The sequence below is a fragment of the Erythrolamprus reginae genome, chromosome 6 (genome assembly GCF_031021105.1).
Source record: "Erythrolamprus reginae isolate rEryReg1 chromosome 6, rEryReg1.hap1, whole genome shotgun sequence".
Lineage (NCBI taxonomy): Eukaryota > Metazoa > Chordata > Lepidosauria > Squamata > Dipsadidae > Erythrolamprus > Erythrolamprus reginae.
The window spans coordinates 35,611,586-35,631,257 of record NC_091955.1 but is presented as its reverse complement, the minus strand read 5'-3'; the positions used below and the strand labels follow the sequence as shown (position 1 = coordinate 35,631,257).

Below are 19,672 nucleotides of genomic sequence, written 5' to 3'. Positions count from 1 at the left end.
TGACAAAAGGGCTGGGGTGAAGAGCTAGGGTACTTTGGGCGAGGGAGATAATGCAGCAGCTTATCAGCTACTGTGGAAGAAAGAGCTTCATCCAACTGGTGGAGGCAAAATGTCCTAAACCCCTGTATATTGGCCTCTTGGATCACTGGTGTTTAAAAGCACAATTCAGTTACAGGAACCATACATTTAATTTTGCGGAATATTCTAATGCAAAGCTGCTGTTTTACATGCATATTTGGTAAACATCCCCCCCCCCCCCATTCTGATGCCTGTACGAGAGCCTTCTCTAAACAAGAAGGTATAAATAACATTTTTTAAAATGTAGATTGCCATTTAAAATCACTACCACTTCTGAATAGGTCTTACTGGAACAGTGGCGGAATTCAAACCGAAGGTGTGCTCCCCTGAATTTATCCACTGGAATAGGTAGTTTCAGCAGCTCAGCCCATCTGGGACTGTTGTTATGATACAACACAAAAGAATGGAATTCAGAGGCTGGTGGCTCTCCAGAGCCAAAGGAGATAAAATCCTTAAAAAGAAAGCATTAAAAAAAAACGCAAATTACTTCAGTTGTACAACCAATGGACAGATCTACAGTAAAAAGAACAAAACATTTTATTTCCCATGGACTTTTAAAAGGCACAACCTTTTGAGGTAAGTTTATTTTACATACCAGTAAAAATGCTTATTGTTCACTCAGTAAGAAAGCATTAAGGGGATCCTTTACCATAGTTCATGGTATTATCTCATTTATCAATCTACTGTGCTCAAATGTCTATAGAGATTCTCAGTCATCCAGGACATGGTTGTCCCAAAGGTGCTTTTTCAAGAAGCAACTGGACTTTCTGGTTGTTTTCTGAAGATGTTTCACTTCTCATTGAAGAAGCTTCTTCTGCTCTCTTCAGCTGAAGAAATTTCTTGGATGAGAAGTAAAAGATCTTCAAAGACTAACTGTGGCCAATATATCCTTTGGGCGTGGGCCTCAATTACCGTATTTTTGGGTGTATAGATGCACCGATTTATAAGACGCACCTAGATTTTAGAGGAGGAAAACAAGGAAAAAGGCATTCTGAACGAAATGGTGTAGTATTATATTGTTTAATAAAATTCCAGTGTAGCAGAATACTTTTTACAACCATGTATACTTTTTAAAATCATGTACACCTTTTACAAACTTCAAACTTGACAGCTTCAAGACTTGTGGACTTCAATTCCCAGAATTCCTCCACCAGTCATGCTAGCTCAGAAATGGGAGTTGAAGTCCACAAGACTTAAACTTGCCAGGTTTGAAGACCCTTGCACTCTTAACCTCTAACCCAGGTATCTTCAAACTTGACAGCTTTAAGACTTGTGGACTTCAACTCCCAGAATTCCTCCACCAGTCATGCCAGACTCGGCTCTCCTCCTGGTTCTCTCCCCCCCATACCCACCCGCCCCACAGTTCAGATTCAAGCCCCCTTCTGCTCTAGCTGGACTTAGAGCTGGCATCGCTCTGCAACTGTATGACAGCTCCAGGCTCTGAAGACATAGCAGCCACGAGTGGGAAGCCAAGCCCAGCTGAGGAAAATCTGATGAAGGCTACGCACCTGGAATTGGCTGGAGTGTGAGTTCGGCTGGGGGTGGCTAGCTTTCCACCAGGTTATTTTCTTTTAAAGAGAGAGAGAGAGAAAAGGGGGTGGGTGAATAACCGGCTTCTCTAGAGAAAGAAATGTATACCTCCTATCAATTGCAGTGTAATTCTGTCTTTCTTTCTGTCTTTCTGTCTTTACACTGCAACTGATGGGAGATATACTTTACATTTCTTTCTCTAGAGAAGCTTGTTATTCGCCCACTCCCCCCTTTTTTTCTCTCTCTTTAAAAGAAAAGAACCACATGGAAAGCTAGCCACCCCCATCTGAACTCACACCCCAGCCGATCCCAGGTGTGTAGCTTTCCTCAGATCTTCCTTACATTGCAAGTAGAGCAATGGAAAAAAAACCTGCAAAGACTTAGGGCTTGGAATACATTATTGGCAGATATTAACTATGAAAGAGCTTGCAAGTGGTAAGAACTGGGAACATTGTTAGTACTTGGTTAGGGCTAGAAAGAAACTTACTCAGAGCAAGTTAGAGTAATAAAACAAACCTGGCAAAGATTTAGGGCTTGAAAACATTCTTCAAAAAGAGTAACAATGAAAGAGCTTGGGTACATTAATAGCATCTGGTTAGGGCTGGAAAGAAATATCTGGAGCAAGTAAAGCAATGAAAAAAAACACTCTACAAAGACAGGGTTTGGAATACATTCTTGGCAGAGATTAACAATGAAAGAGCTTGCAAGTGGTAAGAGCTGGGAATATTGTTAGCACCTGGTTAGGGCTAGAAAGAAACTTACTCACAGCAAGTTAGAGTAAACAAACCCTGCAAAGAGGTAGGACTTGAAAACATTCTTCACATAAAGAAACAATGAAAGAGCCTGCAAGGTAAGAGCTGGGAAGATTGTTAGCAGCTAGTTAGGGCTGGGGGGAAAAAGCTACATTCAGTGTAAAAGACGCACCCTAATTATCAGCCTATTTTAGGAAGGAAAAAGGTGCGTCTTATACACCGAAAAATACGATATATCATTTTTGGCATTTCTCATTTTTCTCATTTTACATTTATTTTGCTTTAACTTATTTTGTCTGCAACTTTAATATTAGATATATTACAACTTATTGCATTGCTATATTTTATATGCATTTTTATTTGCAAAATAAATTATATCAGGTTTTCCAATTGTCACGGGGAAGCATATTCATTCATTCACTTATTCACTTGTTCATTCAATCAAAATACATAACCACCCACCTTACACTTTCACTCTATGATGATTCTGGGTATTTCTCTGAAATTCACTATACCACAGTAAGTCTTTTTAATTATTTATTCAAAATACCAATAATGCAAACTCAAGAAACCAGCAACCCCTCCTGTGTGTGTGTATGAGAGAGAGAGAGAAATTTGTCTAATATAATGTAATTCAGGGGTCTCCAAACTTTTTACCCAGGGGGCCAGTTCACTTTCCCTCAGACTGTTGGAGGACCGGACTATTTAAAAAAAACTATGAACAAATCCCTATGCACACTGCACATACCTTATTTTAAAGTAAAAAAACAAAATGGGAATGTACTATTTAGAGGGGGGGGAAGAAGTCTGAAATTCATATACAGTGGTACCTCAAGATACGAACCCCTCGTCTTACGAACAACTCGTGATACGAACCCAGGGTTCAGCAAAATTTTGCCTCTTCTTACGAACTTTTTTCGAGTTACGAACTGGCGTTCGGAGACTGCTGGGAAGCCGCACGGCTGTTTTAAAAGGTGACAGCCGGGCAGCGGGGCTTCCCAGAAGCCTCCCGAACGCCGGTTCGTAACTCGAACAAAGTTCGTAAGAAGAGGCAAAACTTTGCTGAACCCCGGGTTCGGTTCAGGAGGTTGCTGGGAAGCCCCCCAGGCCGGCTGCGACCTTTTAAAACAGCCGCGCCGCTTCCCAGCTGTCTCCCAAAGCCGAACGCGGAAGTTCGGCTTTAGCGTTCGGCTTCAGGAGACAGCTGGGAAGCAGCACGGGTGTTTTAAAAGGTCGCAGCCGGCCTGGGGGGCTTGCCAGCACCCCCCGAACCCCGAACCCGGGTTTGGGGGGGTGCTGGGAAGCCCCCCAGGCCGGCTGCGACCTTTTAAAACAGCCGCACCGCTTCCCAGCTGTCTCCTGAAGCCGAACGCGGAAGTTCGGCTTTAGCGTTCGGCTTCAGGAGACAGCTGGGAAGCGGCGCGGCTGTTTTAAAAGGTCGCAGCCGGCCTGGGGGGCTTGCCAGCACCCCCCCGAACCCCGAACCCGGGTTCGAGGGGGTGCTGGCAAGCGCCACCTTTGCTGCTTGCCCTGCTGCCCCGCGCCTGCCAGAGCTGCCCAGTGTGGCCAAAGCGTGGGGCGGAGTAGGCGCCATCAGGATCCCCCGCGCACTAACTTGATGACGGCCACGCTGTCCTGGATTGCGGGGAGGGGAGCTATTCCCTGGCCAGGCAACGGCAAGGCCCTTCCGATGCTCGCCTACTGCCCAGGCCCCGCGCTTGGAGCCAGGGGTGACGGGCCTAGCTTCGGCTTACTTGGCCCCAGTGCGGCCGAAGCGTGGGGCGGAGTAGGCAGCGGCGGTGGTGGCAGCGGCTGCTCCAGGCCTGCCCCTGAGCTGAGCTTCCTTCGGCTTCCTTCAAGACAAAGCTGCAAAGCTCACCTGCTGCCTCGAAGGAAGCCAAAGGAAGCTCAGCTAGGGGGTGGGCCTGGAGCAGCCGCCGCCTACTCCACCCTGCACTTCGGCCGCACTGGGGCCAAGTAAGCCGAGGCTAGGCCCGTCGCCCCTGGCTCCAAGCGCGGGGCCTGGGCGGTGGGTGAGCATCGAGAGGGCCTCGCCGTTGCCTGGCTGGGGAAGAGCTCCCCTCCCCGTGATCCGGAATGGCCGTCAACAAGTTAGGGCGTGGGGGGGTCCTGATGGCTTGCTTACGGTCCTGGAGGTACTGGCCCTGCAGCGCCATCATCACCTCCAGCCGCTCTTGCAGGGCTTCCAGGCTGAGGGCGGAGGCCAACGCCCTCCCTGTGGGGCGACGAAGAAGCAAAAAAGCGGCACTCTCCCGCTCTCTCTCTCCCTCTTTGCAGCAGACCTCCCCCCAATGCCAAAAGTGCCCCAATGCATGCAAACCTCACCGGTGCAAAATCCCTGAAGAAAAAAAAAGTGGCACTGGAGGGACCAAGACGGTCTGCAGCTGAGCATCTGGAGGAGGAGGAGGAGGAGGAAAGCCAGGAGAGGTGGGGAGGAAAGTGGGCCTGCAATTGGCCCCTTTCTTTGCCGCCTTTAGGGAAAGAAACTGTTGCTGCCCTATGGATAATCCAGATTCACTTAACAACTGTTTCAAGAAATGTCACTTTTAACTCTTTCACGTAGCAACATAAATTGTAATTGTAAGTCAAGGACTACCTGCATTTATTATTCTTCAATAATTCAGCTTAGCAGAATGTTGCTCTAAGGTAGTTATTAAATGTGGGCAGAATTAGACTGTGCCCTGTGAAAGGGGAGTTCACTTTGGGCATGCGTGAGGGATTTGTGTACAGGTCCACTGAGTGTAAATGATCACAGACTTTTTCATTATCTGATAAGACTACTAGCTCTAAAGATTTATTTGTTTGTTTGTTTGTTTGTTTGTGTTGAAAGGGACCTTGCAGGTCATCAAGTCCAACCCATTGCTCAGGCAGGAAATCCTACAGCACCCCAGCCAAATGACAGTCCAATCTCCTCTTGAAAACGTCCAGAGTTGGGGCGTTCACAACCTCCGCTGGCAGGCCATTCCACTGGTTCATTGCTCTGACCTATCAGGAAATTCTTCCTTATTTCCAGGTTGAATCTCTCCTTGGTTAGCTTCCAACTGTTGTTCCTCGTCTGGCCCTCTAGTGCCCTGGAAAATAGTGTGACCCCCTCCTCTCTGTGGCAACCCCTCAAGTACACTGCTATTATACACTGCTATCATGTCCCCCTGGCCCTTCTTTTCTCAAGGCTATCCATGCCCAGTTCTAGCAATCTCTCTTCATAAGTCTTGGTTTCTAGTTCCCTAATCATTTTGGTTGCTCTTTTTTGCACCTTCTCCAGAGTTTCAATGTCTCTTTTGAAGTGTGGTGACCAGAACTGAATGCCTCCAGGAAGGACGTCTTTGTGACGTCAAAGCTCCGCCCATGGAATTCCCTATTGGGATTCCTCACCTCCTTTCCAGCCTCCAGATCGGCCAAAAATGCCACTGGTGATTGCAAAAACGGCGCTCCGCCGGGCGCCGCCGCCCAGCTGTAACCTTCTGAAACAGTTGGGCACTACTTGGCGGCCTCCGGAACCCGAACCTCCGGGTTCGGCGTTTGGGAGAACGCCGAGAAGCCCCCCAGCTGCTTCAGAAGGTGACAGCCGGGCGGCGGCACTTCTCAGCGGCCTCCCAAACCCGAAAAATTTGGGTTCGGGTTTGGGAGAACGCCGAGAAGCCCCCTGGTTGTTTTAAAAGGTGACAGCCGGGCGGCGCCGCCCAGAGGAGTGCCGTTTTGCGTTTACAGTGTTCCCTCGATTTTCGCTTTTACATTGTTTCCTATGGGAAACAATGTTTCAACTTATGAACCTTTCGCCTTACGAACCTACTTCCGGAACCAATTAAGTTCGTAAGATGAGGTATTACTGTATTTAATTTTTTTGACTGTTTTTATATTAATCAGATCCTCAAGAAGTGTAGCTTGTTTTAGGGTCATGTTTTTAATTAAAATCTGAGTCTTTCTCTTATTGATTTTTAGACCAGTTACGTCTCCAAATTTGTGTATTTCATCTAATAAGATTGGGGCGGTTTCTATTGGATCTTGTACTATAAACATGACATCGTCTGCAAAAGCCTGTAGTTTGTATTGTTCTCTTTTAATAGTAATACCCTGAATTTGATTACAGTGATCTCTCGGTTAGCGCGGGGGTTACGTTCCAAGACCTCCCGCGCTAACCGATTTCCGCGTTATACTGGATGCGGAAGTAAAAACCACCATCTGCGCATGTGCGCCATTTTTTTCATGGCCGCACATGCGCAGATGGTGGAGTTTGCGTGTGGGCGGCGGGGAAGACCAAGGGAAGGTTCCTTCAGCCGCCCAACAGCTGATCTGCTCCGCAGCGCGGAAGCAGCGAGGAGCCGAAGATGGGGTAAAGGCAAAGGGGAAACCCCATCTTCAGCTCCTCGCTGCTGCCGCGCTGCGGAGCGGATCAGGTGTTGGGCGGCTGAAGGAACCTTCCCTTGGTCTTCCCGCCGCCCAGGCAAAGGGGAATCCCCAAGATCGCTTGCCGCTTGCCACTTTGCAGCTTGGAGCCTTGCTTCGCCTCCTTCGCTGCAATAGGCAAGCGGCAAGCGATCTTGAGAAAGAGAGAGAAAGGAGGGCGACTTGCCAGTCCACGCCCCCCTGGATGAACAGCCTCGCATGGCCCCAGCGCCGGGCTCCGCTGTTGCCTCCACCCCCATTCGGCTCTGCAGCTGAGAGGCCTTCCCGGCAGAGCCCTCCCCAACAGCTCCCGCCGCCAGCGCAAAAAAGAAAAGAAAAAAAAAATCCCCAAAAGAGGCAGGCACAAAGCGGGGGCACAAGGGGAGCTGCCCGGCAGAGGTTGCTTTTTTTCTTCTCGTGGGCAAGTGGAGGGGGGGAGAGAGAAGGGAGGAAGAGAGTGTGAGAGAGGAAGAAAGAGAGAGAGAAATGATAGAAAAAAGGGGAGAAAAAAGAGAAATGAGAAAATGATTGAAGCATAGTGACAGGAAAGAAAGAGAAAGAGACAGAGAAGTGACTCTTGGTGATGACGTATGACGTCATCGGGTGGGAAAAACCGTGGTATAGCAAAAAAACCGTGGAGTATTTTTTAATTAATATTTTTTGAAAAACCGCGTTGCAGCGTTTCGCGCTAATCGAGACCGTGCTAATCGAGGGATCACTGTATTATTTCTTATATTATTCAAAAGTGTTTCTATCGCTACAATGAAAATAAGAGGGGCTAGTGGACATCCTTGATGTACACCTTTTGTTATTCATATTTTATCTGTGATGTCGTTATTATAAAGGATTTTGGCAGATTGTTGGGAATAAATAGCTTTAATTAAATTAAGAAATTTTTCGCCAAAGTTCATATACTCAATTTGGGCGGTAAAGTATTGCCATTGAAGACTGTCAAATGCTTTCTTTAAATCCATGAATATTAGGGCAACTGGTTTGTCACAGTGCTTATCATAGTATTCGATAGTATTTAATATTATTCTCGTGTTAGTTGCTATATTCTCAAAGGCAAAAATCCATTTTGGTCAGAGTGGATGATAGTGTTTAAGATTTTCTTTAAGCAATCTGCGATTATTGAGGTAAAAATTTTATAATCAGTATTGAGGAGTGCTATGGGTCTATAATTTTCTAGATGGTGCCTGTTCTGGTTATCTTTCGGGATAAGTGTTATGTAGGCTTCTGACCAGGAATTAGGAAGTTTAGCATGAGAGAGTGCGTTGTTGTAAATATCTAACATTATGGATAAAAATATATCTGAATGTTGTTTGTAAAATTCAGATGGGATTCCGTCGGGGCCGGGGTTTTTATTGTTTTTTTTGTTTTGCAATTGCAATTTTGAATCGTGTAATGGTAATTGGGTTGTTTAAAATCTCTTTGTTCATCATTTATTAATGGTTTTTTTTCATTTTGTTCTAAGTATTTTAATATCAAGTCATCGTCTATTATTGCTGTATTGTATAGCTGTTCATAAAAATCTTGAATTATTTGTTTTTTTATGATGTTGGTGGTTTTCAAATGTCCCAAAGTATCACATAAAGCATCAATCTTCTTGTCTAATTTTTGGCAGGCCAGTTTAAGGGCCAACCACCGACCTGGTTTGTTAGCAGATTCAAAATGAACTTCTTTCACGATTTTTAATTTTGGGGTAAGTTGGTGTTGAGCTATTAAATTTATTTCATGATTGATAGTTTTTATTTCAGACAAAATTGCGATGTTTTTAGGATCAGTGTGTAATGCTTTTTCAGCGAACTTTAAAGACGTATTTAATTTTTGTAGTTCAGCATGTTTTTCTTTCATTTTTTTTTGCTGAGTAAGAAATGTAAATACCACGAATGTAAGCTTTGGTGGCTTCCCATACAATTTGTTGGGATGTCTCGCCATTAAGATTGATTTTGAAAAAGGGTGGTAAATCACGTTGTATTGTATCTTGAAATTGCTGTTGATTAATTATTGTTTGGTACATGGACCACCTTTGGAAATTTTTATTATTGTGATCTCTAAATGTTAGCAGTAAAGGGTTGTGATCGGCCCTGGTGGCATTTAACATTTGTATATCTATGATTTTGTTTGTAATTTTGAGGTTAGACCAAGCCATGTCAATGCGGGAGCAAGATTTGTGTGGAGGAGAAAAAAAGGTATATTATTTAGTATCTGGATGGTAATGTCTTCATATAACTTTTATGGCAAATTCATAAGTTAATTGGTTAAATGTAGAGGGTAGAATTTTCCGCAGGTTGTATTTAGTGGTACCTTTATAGTCTTTAGTTCTATCTACGATTGTGTTAAAATCTCCAATTATAAGAAAATTTGTTAGATTCAATTCTAATATTTTTTTATGTAGATTGTTGAAAAAGGCAGGCTTTTTGATAGGGGGGGCATATATTCCTATAATAGTAATGTTTTTGTATCCTAAATTTAATTGGACTATCAATAATTGGCCATTTTGATCCACATAAATGAGTTTGGGGAAAAAGGGTCTTTTTAACGTATATAATTATATCTCTTTTTTTTAACAGACGCAGATGTGGTAAAAAATTCTCCAAGATTTGGAAAGTGTAATAAATTGATCTCATCTTTTGAATTGTGAGTTTCTTGTAAGGATATTAGGTCATAGTTGCAGTTAATCAATTTATGAAAGATATTTGTTCTCTTTTTATACAAGTTTAAACCATTAATATTAGTAGAAAATAATGTGATCTCATTTTGTCTATTGTTGGAGTAAAAGTTCTTTTGACTTCTCTTTTAGGGCCTCAGTCTTTGCTCGAGTAATTGGTCCTCGTCCAGGATATTCATCATCCGATTGCTTTATTTCCTTGTCTTTGTCCAGTAAGTTGTCATCGGAGCTTAACTCTTCCGTCGGGTGGTTATCTCTACTGTCAATTTCTTTCGGTCTTCTCTGTTCAACTGATTTAAGGATATGATCGTAAAATTCCTTTGCTTCGTCAGGTGAGGTAATTTTATTCTTTTTGTTGATCAAAGTCACCATAATACCTTTGGGGATAAGCCATCTGAACTGAATGTTGTTTTTGTTTAATTTATTGACTAATGTTTGGTATGGTTTTCTTTTTTCTCTAACACATCTTGGAATTTGGCATAGAACAACGTTTCTGCCTTTATAGGATACCAAATTTTCTTTTGACATATTGTATACTTTGTCTCAGATAGTTCTTTTAAGAAATCTAATATGGACTTCTCTTGGAAGTCTGTGGTGCCTTGCATAAGAGGTAGAAATTTGGTATATTTCATCCATATGATCGATCATTTCTTGAGGGGACTTACCAGTAATATTCGCTAGTATCTCAGCCATTGTGTGAGGAAGATCTTGGTGTTCAGACTCGGTAACGTTTTGAAAAAGGAGGAAAAAGGCTGATTTTTCTAACTCAAGATTTATTATTGATTCTTCTAGAGTTTTATTGATATACTCGGCTCTTGCTTCAGAGAATTGTAATCGCGTGTCCATCCTGTCGTTAGTTTCTTCCTTCCCCCCCCCCAAATAACTTTATTAATTTTCAATAAAAAGACATACAAACTTACAGACATTTAAACATATAGTAGGGGTTACAATTACCCCTCTTTTCTTGAAGTCAATTTTTAATACAGAAAAAAGGATAAAATCTTAAATCTTTAAGTCAAAATAATAATATTTTGTTTAAATATTCTAATACACTTAGAGTTAAAAAAAGGAAAACCAACAACAATAGCAACAACTAAAAATATCAGTAACATTTGATTATATTCATACAGTTTTCATAACCTTATATTCAACTTTATTCTTATCTATCCATGTATAAACTTTGTTCCAGATAGTATAAAAGTCAGATTCTTCTTAATCATTCAGCCTTCTTGTCATCATATCCATCTCTGCACAATCCAATTTTTTTTTAACTACATCCTCTTTTTTTGGGATATCTTCCCCTTTCCAATTTTGTGCATAGACTATCCTGGCCGCTGTTAAAATATGTACAACAAGATAAAAAATATATATTTTATATTTCTGTTTAGCTATGCCTAAAAGATAAAATTCAGGGGATTTTTCTATTTCATGTAATGTAATCTCTTTTATCATTTTTTCTATCATTCTCCAATATGTCTGGACTTTATTACAGGTCCACCATTGATGATAGTAAGAACCTATTTCATTTTTACATTTCCAACAATTTGGGGAGGTATTTGGGTACATCTTAGCAATTCTATTCGGTGGGAGGTGCCATCGGTAAAAAATCTTAATTTGGTTTTCTTTTAAAGAAACAGAATTTGTCATCTTCCAATTTGTTATCCAAACTTTCTCCCACGTCTCTAGGTCAAACTCTTTGCCAAAATTTTTACACCAAGTTATCATGTTATCTGAGAGTCAAGTCTATATTTTTATTTTCAATCATATATTTATATGCTTTCCCTATTAACTTCTTTGAATTTGTGGTCAATAAACTACTCAAAAAGTTTTTACTCCTGTTAAATATATATATTTTGCTATCTTTTTGAAACTTTGACTGTATTTGTATATATTGCCACCAATCTATTTTAAATCCTTCTTCTTGAAGTTTATCTCTTGTTTTTAAATTCATTTGTTCATCAAGTTTATACTTTGGTATTTTCCTATCCGATATGAAATTAGGGTAGGATATCGCCTCTAGTGGGGATATCCAGTCTGGTACATTTAAAAAGTGATCTTTCTTAATATCTTTCCATACTTCTAGTAAATACTTTCTTATTGTATGTTTTTTAAAATAAGAATGTGTTTTTTCTTTATCATACCAGAGGAAAGCATGCCATTCAAGCATCAAATCATGCCCTTCCAGAATTAATATTCTACTATTTTCTAAGGTGATCCACTCCTTAATCCAAGTTAATGCACCTGCTTTATAATAAAATTTCCAATTAAGTAGAGCAAATCCACCTCTTTCCTTTATGTTTTCTAAAATACTTAACTTTATTCTCAGCTTCTTGCCCTGCCACAGAAATTTTTTAACAATTATTGTTAAGCCTTTAAAAAATGTCCCCCCTGGGTTTATAGGTATTACTTGAAACAGAAACAATATCTTTGGTATAATGTTCATCTTAATAGTTGCTATTCTTCCCATGAAGGATATTTTCAGGTTATTCCATATTTCTAGATCTTTTTTAATTTCTTCAATTACTTCAATTATAGTTTTGGCTGTGATCCATATTCCTAAATACTTTACTTTTTTAACTATCTTCATATCTGAAATAATTTCTAATCTTCTTTCCTGCATTTTTGTCATATTTTTAACTATAAGTTGTGTCTTATTTTTATTAATTTTTAAGCCAGCTACCTTACCATACTCTTCTATTGTAGCTATCAAGATTGGTAATGTTGTCAATGGGTTTTCAATTATGAAAGTCATATCATCGGCATATGCTTGTATTTTATGATTCTTTCCCAATGGTTATTCCTTGTATTTTATTATTAACCCTAATCTTAATTAGTAATACTTCGAGGGATAAAATAAACAATAAAGGTGAGATCAGATATCCTTGTCTAACTCCTTTAAAGATTTCAAATTTTTCCAATTGTTCATTATTTAGTATAATTTTCGTTGTCTGTTTAGAATATATGGCATGAATCAGGTTCAAAAATTTAGTACCAAATCTCACTTGGTTCAGTTGCATTTTAATGAATGTCCAGTCCACGTTATCAAACGCTTTTTAAGCGTCCAAAAACATTAAAAACATTTGTTTCTCTGGGTGTTGTTCATAATATTCCAGTGAATTAATAACCATTCTAAGATTATTTTTAATTTGCCTACCTGGTAAGAATCCATTTTGGTCCTGATGTATTATCTCTTCTAAGATCTTTTTTAGTCTTTCTGCATAAATTGAAGTAAATATTTTATAATCAATATTTAATAATGATATAGTCTATAATTTTGTATTTTATCTTTGTCTGTCCCAGTCTTATGAATTAACGTTATTGACGAATCGGACCAAGATTTCGGTATTTTACCATCCATAACAATTTCATTAAAAATTTCCAACATGTTATTTATTATTACATCACTTTCTATTTTATACCATTCCGCGGGGATAGCGTCTGGTCCTATAGCTTTATTATTCTTTTTTTAAAAATAGTTGTCTGCAGTTCTTGTATTGTAATTAGACTATCTAACCTTACTTGTTGTTCTTCCGTTAGTTGTGGTAAATCTAGTGAATTTAAATACCTAAAAATCTCATCTTCTTTAATATCTTCTTTCTTATATAGCTCTTTATAAAAGTCTTGTACAATTCTTGCTTTTTCCTCACTTCTATATTTTTTAATGCCATTATCGTCTACTAGTTCTTTAATTATTTTTGATTGTCTATACTTTCTTAGTTTATATGTGAGCCATCTTCCTACTTTGTTAGCATGTTCAAAATACTGCTGTTTGGCCCTTTTAATCTTTTCTGCTATTTGCTTTTGTTCAATAAGTTTTATTTTATGCTTAGTTAAATCCATTTTTCTCTTAATCTCGTAGTCGTTAGCGTTATGTTGAGATAATAGCTCAAATTGTTTCAACTCATTAGTTAGTTGTTCATATTCTATCCTTTGTTCTTTATTTTTCTTTGCTGTATAGGAGATCGTTAATCCTCTAATATATGCTTTAGCTGTATCCCACAAATTTTGAAAAGAAGTCTATGAATTTTTATTACATTTTAAAAAAATTCTAATTCTTTTTCTATCCATTCTTTATATTGTTTATCTCTTATAATATTCCTATTCATCTGCTAATTTATCTGTCTCTTTTTATTTTTCCAATATATCACTATAGGGCTATGGTCAGCCCAAGTATTGGTATCGATCTCAATTTCTCTAATTTGTTCTGCAGTTGTTTTAGAGGCCCAGGCCATATCTATTCTGGTTCAAATTTTATGGGGATTAGAATAGAATGTATATTGCCTTGTTGAAGGATGTCTTTCCCTCTAAATATCATTTAATAATAGCTCTAATCTCATTTTCTGAAAAGTAGTAGGTAAGATACTTTTCTTTTTCTTATCTTTTTTCTTCCCTGAATGATCTAGTCACATATCTGAAATGGCATTAAAGTCCCCAATTGTAATCATATTTTCAATATTTAGTTCATTTATTTTTTGGTGTAATTGTTTGTAGAATTTCATTTGATTTTCATTCGGGGCATAAATAGAAACAATAACAAAGGGTTTTGCATCAGTATTTACCTGTACAATTAAGATTCTTCCCTCCTGATCTGCATATAATTGTTTGGAGTTTATTGAATTTTCAACGTATATTGCGATACCTCTTTTTTTTTTGGTTCGCCAAACTTGTATACGTATTCCCAATTTTAGAATTTAGTAATAGTTTTCTATTTGTTTTCTTAACCCTGCTGTTCAGTTCGGGTCGTATGTGACCCGAAGCCAAGTTTGAGTCCCTGTAAAAAAATTTCCCTGCATATCTGAAACTTGAAATTTCATGACTTTTCATCATTTCAGGGGTTCTCTCTATGAGAATTTTTTTGGGGGGTGGGGGGTTTCTTTCTTGCTGAAAAACAAAAAGCCACACTTGTTGTGTTCCCGGGTCACCCTGACCCGGACCGAAAACTCATCATTTGAAGTGCTTATGTTTGGTCAATTTGAATACTTTTTTCACTTGGAAAGTAGTCTGAACATTTCTGCACACAATGATATGAAAATTGAAATGAAAAAAGTAATTCTTATTGGTTTATTTTGCTGATAGAATATGTACTTCTTGTAATATCACAATTTGTGCTTTTTGTTTTTTAATTTTAGAAAATATTTGATTTCTTTTCTTCAGTTCATTAAGTCCATTTACGTTTACTGAGAAGATTTTCAAATCTCCTGGTACAGTCATTTGTAATATTTCTTGGGGTCTTTAGATTTGCGCTGTGGTTGTTTTCTTCTTGCTCCTTGTTCCTCCACACTCCCCTGTGCGGTGTTGCTCGCCTCTTTTTCTTCTTCTCTCCTTATGGTTATTTCTCTGCTTGGTTGCTCAAGATTGCGAACTCCACTTGTTTCATAAAATTTTATGGCTTGTTCAACGTTTTCTTTTTTAACTCTTTCTGTCTGCCAGTACAAAGAAAGTCAGGTACAAGCCAGCGGAAGGTGATATTTTCTTTAATTAGTATTTTAGTTAAGAAATAGTAGTCCCTCCTGCTTTCTCTCACTCTCCTTGGAACTTGCTTCAATATAGTTATTTCTTTTCCTTTGTCTTGTAATTTTTCATTTCTTGTCCATCTCAGAATGTTGTCTCTTATGGTCTTCCTCACAAATTTGATATGTACCTCTCTCGGTAGGTTATTCCTTCGGACATAGCTCGTTTGCACTCTGAAGACTTCATCTATCTCTTTTGATAATTCTGTAGGGTCCATCTGTAGAATGCCTCCAATTATTTCCGCCATCTTAGTTTGTAAATCTTCTTTTTCTTCAGTTATGTTCTGGAATCTCAAACCATAGGAAGCACATTGTATTTCTAGAAGTGTGATGGATTCATCGTATCTTTTTTTAAAAGAGTCTGTTTTGCCTTCATAGGCGTCCATTCTTTGTTCAACTTTATCAATCTTCGCTTCAGCATTCTTAATTCTTTGTTCATTTTCTTTTAGTGTCTGTTGTATTTCGTCTATTTTCTCATCAACTTTTCATCTTCGCTTTCATCTCACCTGTATCCGCTTTCATCTCACCAGTGTCAACTTTTAATTCTGCAATTTCAGCCTTTAATTCTTCACGTTGTTGACTAGCATCATTTTGAGATTTTAACATAAAGTCCTTCATTGCATTTAACGTTTCTTGGATCGTCTGGAGTGATGGTTGTTTGTTTATTTATTTATTTATTTGTTTGTTTGTTTGTTTGTTTGTTTATTTATTTATTTATTTATTTATTTATAGAGTTGAAAGGGACCGTTAGGTCATCGAGTCCAACCCCCTGCCTGAGCAGGAAACCCTACAGCACCCCAGCCAAATGGAAGTCCAATCTCCTCTTGAAGGTGTCCAGAGTTGGGGAGTTCACCACCTCCCCTGGCAGGCAGTTCCATTGGTTGATCGCTCTGACCGTCAGGAAGTTCTTCCTTATTTCCAGGTTGAATCTCTCCTTGGTCAGCTTCCAACCATTGTTCCTCGTCCGGCCCTCTGGTGCCCTGGGGAATAAAGAGACCCCCTCCTCACCGTGGCAACCCCTCAAGTATCTGTAAACTGCTATCATGTCCCCTCTAGACCTTCTTTTTTCTAGGCTGTCCATACCCAGTTCTCTCAATCTCTCTTCGTAAGTCTTGATTTCGAGTCCCCTAATCATTTTGGTTGCTCTTTTTTGCACCTTCTCCAGAGTTTCGATGTCTTTTTTGTAGTGAGGTGACCAAAATTGGATGCAGTACTCCAGGTGGGGTCTGACCAGGGCATAGTGGTATTAGTACTTCCCTGGTCTTGGAGCGTATTCCTCTGTTGATGCAGCTTAGGATTGAGTTGGCTTTTTTGGCTGCTGCTGTACATTGCTGACTCATGTTTAGTTGATTGTCCACCAAGACTCCAAGATTTCTCTCGCAGTCACTACTGCTGAGTGGGGTATCTCCCAGGCTGTATGTATGTCTAGGGTTCTTTTTGCCGAGGTGGAGGACTCTGCATTTGTCGGTGTTGAACCTCATTTTGTTGGTATGGGCCCACTGTGATAGTCTGTCTAGGTCTTCTTGTACTCTGAGCCTGTCCTCAAGGGTGTTGGCTACCCCCGCCAGCTTGGTGTCATCTGCAAATTTTATTAGTTCCCCTTTTATTCCCTCGTCCAGGTCGTTGATGAAGATGTTAAAGAGTACAGGACCCAGGACAGAGCCCTGTGGTACTCCACTGTCTACTTTTTTCCATGTGGATTTGGTGCCGTTGAGGACAACTCGTTGGGTGCGGTTGGTCAGCCAACTGTTTATCCATCTACATGTGTAGTAATCTACTCCATTTTTTTCTAGTTTGTGGATTAGGAGATTGTGGTCGACTTTATCGAAAGCCTTACTGAAGTCCAAGTATATGAGGTCCACTGAGTTGCGTTGGTCAACTGACTTGGTTATGGTGTTGAAAAATGATATGAGGTTGGTTTGGCATGATTTGTTTCTGATGAATCCGTGCTGGCTATTGGATATGATCTTGTTTGTTTCTAGGAAGTGGGTAAGTTGTTTATTGATTATTTTCTCCAGTATTTTTCCAGGTATAGAGGTCAGACTGATTGGTCTGTAGTTGCCTGGGTCGGTCTTTTTGCCTTTTTTTGTGGATGGGGACTACGTCAGCTCGCTTCCAGTCTTCCGGTAGGTCTCCAGTGATCCAGGATATTTGGTAGATGAGGAGGAGTGGTTCCGCTATGGTGTCTGCCAATTCTTTTAGGACTTTGGGGTGAAGTCCGTCTGGCCCTGGTGATTTGTATTCGTTGAGTTCCCTCAGGTAGTCCCTCACTGTGCTTTTGTCTATGTTGAGTTCGGTTCTGGGGCAGTTTGTTGCAGTTAAATTGCAGATTGGTTGGAGGGAGGTTCCCTTTTGTGTGAAGACTGATGCAAAGTAGGCGTTGAGTAGCTGTGCTTGGTCATTGCTGTCTGTGATTTCTCTACCCTCTTCGTTTTTTAGTGTGACGATTGTTTCTTTGATTTTCTTCTTATTGTTGATGTGTTGGAAGAATCTTTTTTTGTTGTCTTTGACTTCCGCTGCAAGGTGTTGTTCATATTGTGCCTTTGCTGTTTTTATTTTTTGTTTGCAGGAACTGGCTGTTTGCTGATATTCCGCTTTGGTTATGAGTCCTTCTTTCCATTGTTTGTACTTAGCTTTTTTTCCTTTTATGTCGTCTGCGAGGGCTTTGTTTAGCCATGTGGGTTTAGTTTTGGTTTTCCTGTTTTTCCTTTTCATGGGGATTGCGTTGTTTTGGGCATCTATGATGCTGTTTTTAAGGATCGCCCAGGCTTCCTGAGTGGTTTTTCCTTCTAAGAGTTCGTTCAAGGGGCATTGTTCAAGGTTCGCTCTGAGCTTGTTAAAGTCCGCTTTTCTGAAGTCTGGGACTGTAGTGGTGTTGGGTATAGTAGCTAGTGATTGCACTATGTTGAATTTGAGGATGACGTGGTCGCTCTCTCCCAGTTTCCCTTCTTCTTCTGTTCCCTCTATTGTTTCTTCCCTGTTTGTTAGTATTAGGTCTAATATAGCATTCCCTCTGGTTCCTGTTTCAACTTTTTGGGTTAGAAAGTTGTCAGCTTGTTGTTGTGCTTGTGCTTTCTCTTTCTCTTTTTCTTTAGCGCTTTGATGTACAGGTGATGCCAAAGGAGAGACTTGTGGGGATGTTGATGACGTTAATGTTTGTTTTTTAATTGTCTTTGTATGTGTGGAAGTACTCAACATCGTATTTTAAAATCTTATATTAGAAATTTACTGAAATCCAATAAACTCCAAATCAATTAAAAATTTCATAAATTGATACTGATTTAATTACTAATCACCTTAATTATAAAGAAATTTCAACACCAATAATTCAACCAATGTGGAATCTTAAAATCTAACTTTAAAGTCTATAAGTACGATATTCAAACCAAAATACTAAGGAAATAGTCAAAAGAGAAAAAAAGAAAAAAAAGAAAAGAAAGAAAAACAGCTTATTTTGTAATTATCAATCGATATACTTATTACTCACTACTCAATAAAAAAGGGAAAAAAGCAAATATATCTTAAACACTCAATAAAATCTAGAGAAGAAGAGATAAATTGTTCTCTCTAACACTCCCTTAATTAATTTTCTTAAATACCTTATTTAAATTTATAGCAAAATAATTATCAAATTTTATGCAAAAAAGAGTATATTGAAAATACAATTAGGGATCAAAAAGGCACCACACCAAAGGGAGGGGAAGAAAAAGAGGTTATTAGCAATTCATTATATTAATAATAATACAATAGTGAAATCTCCCAATCAGTATATTATAAGGAGCCAAAGGAAAAAAAGGAGAGAAACTAATATATCAATATTATACATATACCAATATTATACATATACCAAAATGAAGAAGGACTCTTTTTAATTACAAATTGAATTTAAAAATTTTCTTCTAAAGTCCGTCGATATCCAATTTATGATACTGTAAATTAGTCCGGTGGAAGAGAAATATATATATATATTCCAAATTCCAAAGCGAAAAAAGAGAAAATAAACACAATTAATCCTTCAGATCGAGTGTAATGCTTATAGTTGTAGTATTTATAGTCCAATCCAATCCAGTAGTCGGTCTGTGTTAAAATAATTACTTGTAATCCAGTCCCAAATTGTAATCCAATAAATCCATTTTAAAGAGGTAACCCCCCCCCCCCCCGAGTGACATAAGTAGTAGGTAAAGGGAAAAGAAAAAGAAAAAGAAAAACTTTTCCCCGTTTTCCTCTTTCCTTCAAACAAAGATGCTAATAATATCACAAGTATTTCAAATTGATTAAAAGTAGAAGTAAATATGCAGGGGGCAAAAAAATCAAACAGTAGGGAAATTCATTCATTCTCCAGTTTTGTTTAAGTTTTTCCTTTAATTCTTTGATTCTCTCCGGAAAGAAAAGGAAAAAATAAAAAAGACGTAATTTGTAATCCTTCCGCTGCAGAAAAAAAGAGCCTAAGTTTTCAGCTTCATTTCTTCTCACAGCCTTCCAAAGTTCAGAAGTCTTAAACTCTTAAAATCTTGAGTTCTTACCCCCTCGAAGCCTCTGCAGTAGTGGATTCTATTCTTTCTGGTCTTTAAATCTTGGAAAATTAATTCTCCTTCTGGTAATCAGAGAAACGAAAGTGTAAAGAAACTAGTTCCGGCCGTAAAGCCTTGTTGGCGTAAGGATATGATTCTTTTCTTTACAAACTTTCCTTTTCGCCTTCTATTTTGCAGTTTATCTTGTTCTCCCTT

General features: G+C 39.3%; 1 protein-coding gene across 1 annotated transcript in view; it reads right to left on the bottom strand.

Annotated features, from left to right (window-relative positions):
• Positions 1–19,672, bottom strand: part of DOCK4 (dedicator of cytokinesis 4) — an 826,344-nt gene that overhangs the window by 549,365 nt on the left and 257,307 nt on the right. Inside the window, exon 16 of the mRNA XM_070755516.1 lies at positions 367–529. Within this exon, the coding sequence (XP_070611617.1) occupies positions 367–529 (163 nt within the window). The remainder of the gene's footprint in view (positions 1–366; positions 530–19,672) is intronic.